We start from the raw sequence: 10,853 nt of genomic DNA on the forward strand, positions 1-10,853 counted from the left end.
ATTCACAGGGCTCCCTGTTTCCTGAGTCCCTTTTGGGTGCCTCATACATTCCTCTGCTTCTTCAAGCAGCAAATAACGTCAGCAATAGGATCAAAGCCACCTCGCAGGCTGGCTCCCTTACTGCCCCCGTAGGGATTCAGAGTCTGAACAGCAATTTGCACACACAGTCATAGCCAGTAAAGCAAACCTGCTCTTGGGCTTGGGATTTTGCTGGATTCTCCCTGAGCCGAAGGCAGGAATTTACCTTACTTCCCCACATACAGCAATTCAAAGCAGGAAGACATAAGACTGTTGATAGTAGCTATAATACTCCAAATCCTCACATGCTCCCCCTCAAAGTTTTACAAATGAATCCTGGACACAACCAGATAAAAACAGCATAGACACTGGACTCTGTGCCATAGCTTGCAGGTAGTATAGTTCCCAGACTAACCCATCCAATTCCAAGTACAAAGGAACATGGCATCAGGAGGAGGCCACTTAGCTCCTCAACCCTGTCCGACGTTCAATAAGATCTTGGCTGATCTGTGACCTAACTCCATAAACCTAATTATGTGTGTAATAGAAGAAACCAGTTAGTCTTCAGCCAGTCAATTTTCTCCTCTTCTTCCTTGCTGGGGTGGTTTCCATGGATGCCTGGTTTCTCTATGACACCTTGTCAAAGTCACCAATTGCCATGTGTGAATCAGACAGTGAGCTCAGGCAGGAAATTCATCCATCACAACCTTCACAAAAGGGTCCAATACCTTCTTTAGCCAACCTACACAAACCTAGACATACACATACACTCACACATCTACACACTCCATTTGCAGAGACCAATACAAAGTGACTAGGGGTGCTACCCAGAGCAATTTTTTAGGTGTCACATAGGAAACCATAAATTTATCCCTGACACACACTGTCATTCTGATGATATAAAAAGCCAGAACATCCACCTTTCCTCAGTAATAAATGTTTGCTAAAGACTTCTTTTCATGATGATGGAGCCCCTTTAAACAGCTTCAAATGCACAGTAGAGGCTTTGCTCAGAATCAATATTATTGCTGCACAAATACTCTCCCTCAAACCATTTGAAGGTGGTGCTACAGTCAATCACCACATAACCACAAACACCACCATTCTGATACCCACAAGCTGATAAGAAGCAAACTGGTTACAGTTTTTAATAACATTCTATCAAATTAAATAATCTGAAGCTAAAAAAATTTTCTAATGACACCAGTATTTTGCCCCAGGGTAGGGCTCACTGTGTGTTCCAATCCTCTTGCAACCTCCTCCTTTCCCCCAGCTAATGTAAGCACCACAGATAAAACACAAGGCTGGTAGTAATGACTTTTAACAGCATGAGAGAAGGAAGTGTGGGTGGTCAGGAAGAAGAGAGAATGGGAGGAGAAAAAGGAGAGAAACGAATGACACTAGAAGGGACGGGAAGAGGAGAATAGAGGAGGGATGGAAGAAGGGGAAAGAGAAGGCCAGGAAGCATGACAGGGAAATCCCTTTGAACAGAATAAAGGGTGTGTTACTGTCAAGGTCTGGGGCTTGACTCATGTGCCACCCTCTATCCTTGGCTCAAGAGATATTAAAGAATGTTATTCAATATTAAGAGGGTCAAGTAGATTGATTTGAAACCAGAACAGGCACTGTGTTGCTACACAAGCTTTGCTGTAAGTCACAGTGAGGATACTGATCTGTAGACTTTTATTCCTTTCTGTGGCTAAGCATGATGCTGCTTTGCATTCTGCACTGAGAAATCTGGTGGTAAGAACCTCTGAAATATATTAGGTGAGGAGACAAAGAGCTTGAACTTCAGATGGGAAAGTAATGTCCTCAGGGCAGCAGAGCTTCTGGACCAAGACTCTGAAGGTGAAACCCTTTGTGTTTGATATGCTGACAAGATTACAACAAACCAAATAGATTGGATGAATTAGCTTCATCGGTGACTTTGACAAGGTGGTTGCGGATTGATACAGGCACTCTTGTGGAAGAGTCGTGACAAGAGTGCCTGTATCAATCCACAACTAGAAACAAATCTGACTGAGAATTCCATCATTTGACACCAGTTTGAGACTTAGATATGCAACTGTTCTTCAGAATTCCATAACTAGAATGTGAGCCACCCTCTGTACAGAAGGTTACGTAGAATGCAGTGCCATGATGTCTCGTTCAAGGTAGTGTTGTCATTGAGCATATTTAAGTTATGGATACAAATACTCAATGCTAATATTGTGCAATCTTCTTCTGATGCAATGCTCATAATTGGTCTCTTGTCACCACTAGTCCCCTGTACTTCACCTCCGTCGTGCAGCTTAAAATGTTCTCCAAGCACAATTCAAATTAGAACAAAATCTAAATGTTCCACTGCTGGCTAGTCTTCACAGTTCAGGCAGACTGTGAATTGCACACTCCCAGCACTACACCTGGACTCCAGGTGAAGTCACGTAGATACAAACCACAGCTCAGTCATGCCAACGTGAGCTTGATGGAATTTTTAATTACTTCAGGTTGAGAAATGAAGTAGAATGCAGGACAGTAGTGACTGATGATGATCAGAAACATAATACAAATGGAGTTACATTGATGCATTTGATAACTGGAAGTGAACAGAACCAACAAGGATAATCCAGGAAATTATAGGTCAGTAAGCCTTACATCAGTGGAGTAATGTGTGCAGTTCTGGTCACCACACGTTAGAAAGGATGTGGAGGTGCTGGAAAGGGTGCAGAAGAATTTCACCAGGATGTTGTCTGGATTGGAGTGTATTAGCTATAAGGAAATGATGGACAAACTTGAATTGTTTTCTCTGGAATGTCTGTGGCCTGAGGGGCAACCTGATAGAAGTATATAAAATTATGAGAGGCATAGATAGGTAGATAGTCAGAGTCTTTTTGCCAGGGTGCAAACATCTCATTGGCATAGATTGGCATCATGGTCAGCTTAGACATGGTGGGTCAAAGGGCCTGTTCCTGTGCTGTACTGTTCTATGTTCTAACAGTAGATAGTGGACAATAAACTGGAACTAAGTTGACTTCCATCTCCTGAAGAACATCAACCCCAAGAACTGTAAAGATACATGATTAAAACCTTTCTTACAGGAGATAGTCACCCACACTGGAAGGAAAGGATGGCTACATCACCAACTCAGCAAGTCACCAAGCTGGGCCAGAATCTAGTCAGGGACAGACTACCTGCATATTTAACAATAATTCTATGTTTGTGTTTTTTTTGTATTTTTGATATTCCTTGTATATATTTTTTTTTACATATAACGTTTATGTTGAAATATAAAAAAATTCAGACAGCCAGTGTAACAGAATCAACAGAAACTGGAACTGCAACTGAAGCCACAAATATTTGTGTAATGCAAATTCAGAATCCACAATCTGCTACCAATGAGCACAGTCATCCATCTCCAAAATTAGATCCCAAACACAAGAAAATAAGAACATAAGAAACAGGAACAGAAATAGGCAATTAGGTCCTCATGCCTGCCATGCCATTCTGTATGATCACTGCTGATCCATCCTTGACCTCAACACCATGTTTGTGCTCTGAACCCACAACCCTCAAGTCCCTTGTGGTTAAAATGCTTATCAGTCTTCATCTTCAATGACTCAGCCTCCACAGCTGCCTGGGATAGAGAATTCCAAAGGTTCACAACCCTCAGAGAAGAAATCCCTCCTCATCTCTGTGTGAAATGGGTGACCCTTTATTCTGAAACTATGCCCCTTAGTTCTAGTTACCCCCACTAGGAGAAAAATTTTCTCAGCATTAACCTTGTCAATCTTCCTTGGAATCTTTTGTTTCAGTAAGATCACCTCTCATTCTTCTAATCTCCACTGAGTTCAAGACCAATGGGGTCAACCTTCATACGTCAACCCCTCCATCCCAGAAATCAACCTTGTGAACTTTCTCTGCACTGCCTCTAATGCAAGGATATAATTACTTAAATATAGAGACCAAAACTGTGCACAGTACTCCAGGTACAGTCTCACCAGTAGAACTTTTACAACACTTCTACATTCTTATACATCATACCCTTTTCAACAAAGACCAATATTCCATTAAGCTCCCTATTAGTTGCTGTATCTGCATGTTAACTTTTTGTAGTCCATGTACTGATATCCCCAGATCCCTTTCTACCAATAAGGGCTTGTAGACTCTGTCACTCAACTAACCTATCGGAAGGCATGTATGTATAATGCCGACAACCACATTTATAGCACAGTGAAACATGCTATGAGTGATGATCTTGATGAAACAAGTTTTATGGTGTTTTTTAAAAGGAGGCAAAACAGTTAAAGCAATCATGGATGTTTTCAGAAGGAATTCTAGAGTGTAGGGCTAGGAGGACAAGGGCTACTTCATACAGTTTCTCTCCTAAAAATTGGGTCATTCTTAAAAACAGCATGTATTATAGTTAGGGCATTGGCCAGAGTGAGATTTGGATTCTTTCTCCGATGGTTGCTGGGTAAATGTATTCCTGGTGAGATACTGAGCTGGGATAGAATTGAAGGTCTCAGGTGAAATTGCTTGCCTCAGATGAATTACCACAACTTTGTCAAAAAAAACTGGGCACTTCAACCAGTCAGGGGAGACAGGGCAACTAGAGAAACCTCAAATCTGATCTCCAGCCAATGAACGAAGAGGTATATTCAAGGGTATATCCTGCGGTCATTTCCCAGACCAGGATGGCTATCTGAATGAGTGCAGCCAGGAATCATAGGCATGTAACATATTCAGTCACCCTCTTCAAGAGAAGACAGAAAAGGATTTGAAAAGGCAGAAGAGAACCATGACTTTACTGCTCTCCTTGAACAACACGTGCCCAGCACCAAATATGAACATTAAAATGGACTGCACCTCCAGTAATCTAGTCAAACCAACGTCGCAACAAATTTCCAGATTTTACCAGCTTCACTTCGATCAGGATTTTGAACTAAAGGAAACTGTGTCTATAAATTGCTTAAGTATTTGAAGCAAATGAAAATATAGAGCTATGAGGAGAGTAGAGCCAATTGGGTTAATATTGATTGCTTTAGCAAAGGGCAAGCACATAACCAATGGGCTGAATGGCTTCTTTCCTGGTTGTTGATACTGGCACTAGTTGTGAAGATGCACTATATGAGACACAAAGCAGTTTTAGAGAGGCTTCCCAATGCTCAAATTATCTAATCTCAAACATAAAATCTAGCACAGGAAGAGTATGATTTGTAGTTTTAAACTGAATTTAAACATTTGGAACCAATTCCACAAATCACTCAAATTTCTTGAGTGGTGCTGGAGTTGCCTGAATGAGTGCAGCTCTAACAACACCCAAGAAGCTCAACGCAAATGAGGATAAAGCAGTTACTTAAATGGCACTGCATCCACCATCTTAAATATTCGATCCCTCCACCCTCAGGATGCTTATCATTTACTAATTCCCCTGCGGTTTTTTTAAATGTAGTAATCAGCGTTTCCCAAATCCACAATCCCTACAGAACGAGAGCAGCAGGGGTACAGGAATTCCACCCATTGCAGGTTTCCTTCTGAGTCAAATGCCACCCAGATTTGGAAATACATTGCCACTCCTCTATTGCCAATGGAAGACTCTACACAATCGAATTATTGGAATTCCTTCACCAGATTTGCAACAGAGGGCTGTTCACCACCACCCTCCCAAGCATAATTAGGGATGGGGAATAAATGCTGGCATTGGCATAAATAACAAACAAAATCTCTGAAATATTAAAGTGCATTGACAGCATAATAGAGAGCTGGGGACACAGAGAATCCCATACCTCAAACATCCCAAAGGCTCCTAAACTAGATCACTCATAAACCAGTGAATCTTGAAAGTGTGCATCAGTACAGTCTCCCAGTTGTTGCTCAGTAGGCAGCACTCTTGACCACAGAAGCACAAGATCAAGGCTTATACTCCAGTGCATTACTGAGTAGGTGCGGCATTGTTGACGGTGCGATTTTCAGAAGGAACATTAAACTAAGGCTCCATCTGATTGTTCAGCTGAACATAAGAAGGTTCTCCTCAAGTGTCTGGCCAACATTTAGCCACCAACTAACATGATATAATAAAAAGAGATTATCTAGCCATTAAACTGCAGTTTGCAGGATCATATTATGTGGACTGGCTGTCAAATTTCTGAATTCATGACAATAACAGCACTTCAAAATAATGTCATGACCTGGAAAGTTCTTGAGGACATCCTATACAGATGCATATTTATTCCTTTTAATTGTCGGGGGCACCAGAACTGAATCTAACCTGTTCCTGACCCAAAACATTACATCCCATCTGATTGGACAGTGATCGGCAGCAGGAACCCTGGCTGATACTTTCACCACCACGTCTACCAGTCTGACTAGTGCACTGCCAGACTGAACAAAATCAGTGCTTCTCCTCGCTGAACACAACAGGCTGTGCTTTATCCACTCAGCCAACAATTGAGCTCAGAGGTTTCTTTACAAATTAATTTGAAACACATGTTTTAACCAGGATTCCTGAGAGGTGGGAATATGAAGCAGATTTTTTAATCAGTAATAGGACCCAAAACCCATCAGTGCTCATGTCACTCAGCAATCCTGTTAATATTCCATCCCCAACTATCCTCTACTGCCGCTGTAGGTAGTTATTGTGTTACTCAGTGAGCATTAACACCTTGGAATGTAACAGCTGCAGCTTTACATACAATCACAAGAGGTGTATGCTTCTACCCTGTCCCTTCACTCACAAGAACAATACACGCCAGAAAGATTCTATGTTTCTATGGTGGTGGAGGCGGATACGATAGGGTCTTTTAAGAGACTGTTGGATAGGTACATGGAGCCAAGAAAAATAGAGGGCAATGGGTAAGCCTAGTAATTTCTAGGGTAGGGACATGTTCGGCACAGCTTTGTGGGCCGAAGGGCCTGAAATGTGCTGTAGGTTTTCTATGTTCTATTCCACCACAGCTCCCACATTCCCTTTCATCCAAATACCACTCTGTAATACATTCAGTCTGGGCCTTACTCACACTGGATTCAGCACGTTAGCCCAGTGATTGGGTGAAGTATTCTGCCGGACACGGGCACATTGTGGTCTTAAACAGCAACACCAGCAACATACTGTGACAATAAATGGGGTTTAATTAGTCACAGTGGTTAGGGGTAGGGGTGAAATGTCAGCCAGGTTCAGGTCCTATTGCCAGTCACTGAGCAGTGGTTCCTAGACATTAAGGGGCAAAGCCCCGTGTAGAAATCTCTCAAACATTTGAAGATTCTATCGTCCCAGGATGCCACGAGTGGCAATGACATGCTGTGCACAGAATGTGTGAGCACTACCATGTATAGAACCGCTAACACTATGAATGTATACACTGAACAACACTATGAATGTACAGAAAGCCATACACTGTTTTTTGTATTTCTTGTATATACTTTATCAGTATAGTTTCTTTTTGAAATGATAAAAATCAGCTGAGAAAAGGATCAGACTCAAACAATGATACCTATTTAGGTAACCAACCAATGCCTGTACATAAAGAACAGCCACCTAGGCAAAGGTAGCAGACAGGGGAAAATGCCTTGGAATTACATCCTTGCCAGAATCAGCAAAACAACAGGAGAATTGGGTGCAAGTAACTTCAAAAACTCACAATTATAGACCAACTTTCATGACTTCAGGACATTCCAAAGTGCTTAAATACCAATGGAATTCAGTCCAGATCCCCACATCACCAAACACACAAGAAGCTGGAGGAACTCAGTGGGTCAGGCAGCATCTATGGAGGGAAATGGACAGTCGACATTTTGGGTCGAGATCCTTCATCTGGACTGAAAGATAGAGGGGAGACAGCCAATATAAAAAGGTGGAGGGAAGGAGTGGAACAAGAGATAGCAGCTGAGACGTGGAACTAGGTGAGGAAGGGCGAGAGATACTACCTGACCTACTCAGTTTCCACAGTTTCTTGTGTGTTGTCCCAGGTTCACGCATCTGCAGTCTCTTGTGTCCCCATATCACCAGCTTACCTCCTCACGGCCAAGAAAGACCATGGCAACTTTCAGTTTAATACCAAAGATGATCAGTTGGGGTCTAGGACCTCAAGCATTGTCCAATAGGTAAATGGTTTTAGAAACTGCTCCAAAGGACCACATCATAATTCAAACAATGCCACAATAAGAAAACAATGAGTTCGGCTACTAAGACAGTTCACTTAGCATCAACACTTCCATAACAAAAGCAACAATTCTATTCCATGCTTAAAGCAAAAAAATCTCTTGGATGACCATTGGTTTAAAAAAAATCCCATGGAACCCCAATCCCTGCTATGTTCAAATATTGGGGTGTATTTCACTGGTTGAAATTAATAACCAAATCTCCACCATCCCACTGTTGAACTTGACTGAAACTTAATGACCATTCAGGATATTCCAAGACTTTGGATTGCACCATTGCCAGAATTACTAGTTACTACTTAGGGTCAGAGGCACTCTTTGCTGAAGTAGGATGATAACTAAACCTCAACAAATGTCACAAGGGCTCCCACTACTCATTGCAATCTGCTGGGATCATGGACATAAAGTGTATCAAGATCAGTTTGAATAATAATGGTTTACCCTCCGCTGTACACACCATCTAGACTGACATCGTTAATTCAGCACAGCATCACTACCTGCAAATATCTGTGCTTTCAAAATAAATAAGATTGAACAGAGGAATATGAAGCATTTGATTTTTAACAGAGGTATAAATGAGAGATGACAGATTCCATGACACAAAGGTCATCGATCCTCATACTGAAGAAGTTATTTTTCAGAATTTGTACTTAATGTTTTTTTTTCTACTTAGCAAGATGTCAATGCCTCAAAATACAAAAACCCATCCAACACTTTACAACCAACCATTTCATCAAATACTCTAAGGGCAGTTTCTGAACAAATCAGGTTCAATATGTATCACAAATTTCAGGACTCTTACCTTTGTTTCACATTTTGTCTAGTTTTCTCATTCGTAGCATTTCCAATTTCTATCTATTCCCAAAAATAGTTTCAATCTCATTGAACTTCAACTCTCAAGATTCCCAACCCATTCCTTATAATTCACATTTTCTCCCATTCATACCTAATGTTGCCCATCCTCATATTTCCCAGTCTCTCCCACAATATCCCCATCACTTTATCCACAATCACAATCTCTCTACCACTTCTTACCACCCCGGTATTCCCACAGAATCCCATCATCCGTCATCTCCTAGCGTTATCCCAGAACTCCCCTTCCTGTGTTCCTGATCCTTCAGCACCCTGACATTTCCTCACCATCCTACATTCTTGTTCACCCTGCATTGCCCAATATTTCCAATCTCCCATGCTTCCCTGGGAGTCCCAGAGTAACCTCTCTATCCTGCTAGTCACTTCAACACCTTCCCAGTATCCTTTCATTCCCGATATATCCCCTATTCCCTGTTCCCATTCATTCATGACATAGCCCCTAATCAATCTCCTCCCACTGTATTCACCCCATCTCTCTTTCCCAGGACTTCCAATTTCTCATTCTTGGTAAATTCTCTATCCCCATTCTTCCTCATCCCTGGCATTTCCCATTCAAGGAAAGTCTCCCTCTCCATGGATTCAAATTCTCCCCTCACTATGCCAGTATTCCCAGTTTCCCCTCATTGTTTTTTTTCATTTTGTCCCACTCTCACTCTCGGGATTTGCAGCTTCCTCTCATTCCCCTTCTCTAGCTCCTAGGATAACATCACCCCTCATTCCCCTTAATCCTAGTCTTGCTTTCCCAGGATCTCAGAATCACAGAGTGGTTATCGCATGGACTGAGCCCGTTTGGCCCATCCAATCCAAAACTAGCTCTAATTAGGAGCGATCGTGAAATCCCTCTCCCCACAGCCCTGCAAATCCTTCCCAGTGACCCATCCAGCTCCCCTCTGAACACCACAGTGTGTTCCACACCCCAGCCTCTCGCCACGGAAAGAAGTTTTCCCTCATGTCACTTGTGGTTCGTTTGCTCATCACCTCCATTCCCCTGGCTCCTGACCCCTCTGCCGATGGGGACAGTCTCCGTCTCCTCCGCCCGTTCCCTTCACTCGGGTCCCTGGCCGCCTCCTGTGCTCCAAGGAGAAGCCCCAGCTTCTGCCGTGCACCTCAGGGCGACCCTCCCCTCTCCGCCCCCTCATTCCCGGTATTCCACCATTCCCCTCTGCCGGGATCCCGGTGTCCCCTCACTCCCAGTTGGCCTCTGCCGGTATTCCCGGTCTCCCCTCACGATCCCGGGATTCCGCCTTTACCTGAGCTCCGGGCCGCGCTCAGAGCCGCCAGCGCCAGCAACAGCCGCAGTCGGCGCTCCGCCATCTCCCGCCGCGGGCCTGCGCCTGGGCCTCGGGCGCCCGCTGCTGCCGCGCTGGGACTCGCCGCCTGTCCGCCGTCGGTCGGGGAAGAGCTCGCCGAGCAGAGCGGAGCTGCGAGCGGCCGCCACTCGCGGACAATACCCAGCATGGACGGGGTCGCCCGGAAAACCCGGCCTGGAGCGTAGCGCCCTCCGCAACCAAACCCGCAACGGAGTTCCCAAAGTGGATCGGATGGGCATACCACCTGCAAAACCCGGCCTAGAGCTCCAGTCACCACAGCAACTGGACTGGAGTCGCTGCAACAAAACCAGGAGCACAATCCTGGAGCTAAAAGCATTTTTTTTAAAAACTGCATATACAGAATTCCTAAATAAAAATAGGTTACGCTGGGAATGTTCAACTCCCAGAGAAAAGTTCGCCGAAAGTTGATAGAAAGTCTTGACCTGAAACGTTAACGCTATGTCTCTTTCCACAAATACTGCCTGATCTGCCGAGTATTTCCGCAGCTCAGATCTT

The 10,853-nt window shown here is 43.6% G+C and overlaps 1 protein-coding gene across 5 annotated transcripts in view; it reads right to left on the reverse strand.

The window, feature by feature from the left end:
- The window catches only part of neo1a (neogenin 1a), a 176,437-nt gene extending 165,926 nt beyond the window's left edge, over positions 1-10,511 (reverse strand). For all 5 annotated transcript variants that reach the window (XM_052042461.1, XM_052042462.1, XM_052042460.1 and 2 more), the window contains exon 1: positions 10,278-10,511. In XM_052042461.1, coding sequence (XP_051898421.1) covers positions 10,278-10,485 — 208 coding nt within the window. In that variant the 5' untranslated portion in view covers positions 10,486-10,511. The remainder of the gene's footprint in view (positions 1-10,277) is intronic.
- Positions 10,512-10,853: the final 342 nt, after the last annotated feature.

Source organism: Pristis pectinata, chromosome 32 (assembly GCF_009764475.1).
Source record: "Pristis pectinata isolate sPriPec2 chromosome 32, sPriPec2.1.pri, whole genome shotgun sequence".
Lineage (NCBI taxonomy): Eukaryota > Metazoa > Chordata > Chondrichthyes > Rhinopristiformes > Pristidae > Pristis > Pristis pectinata.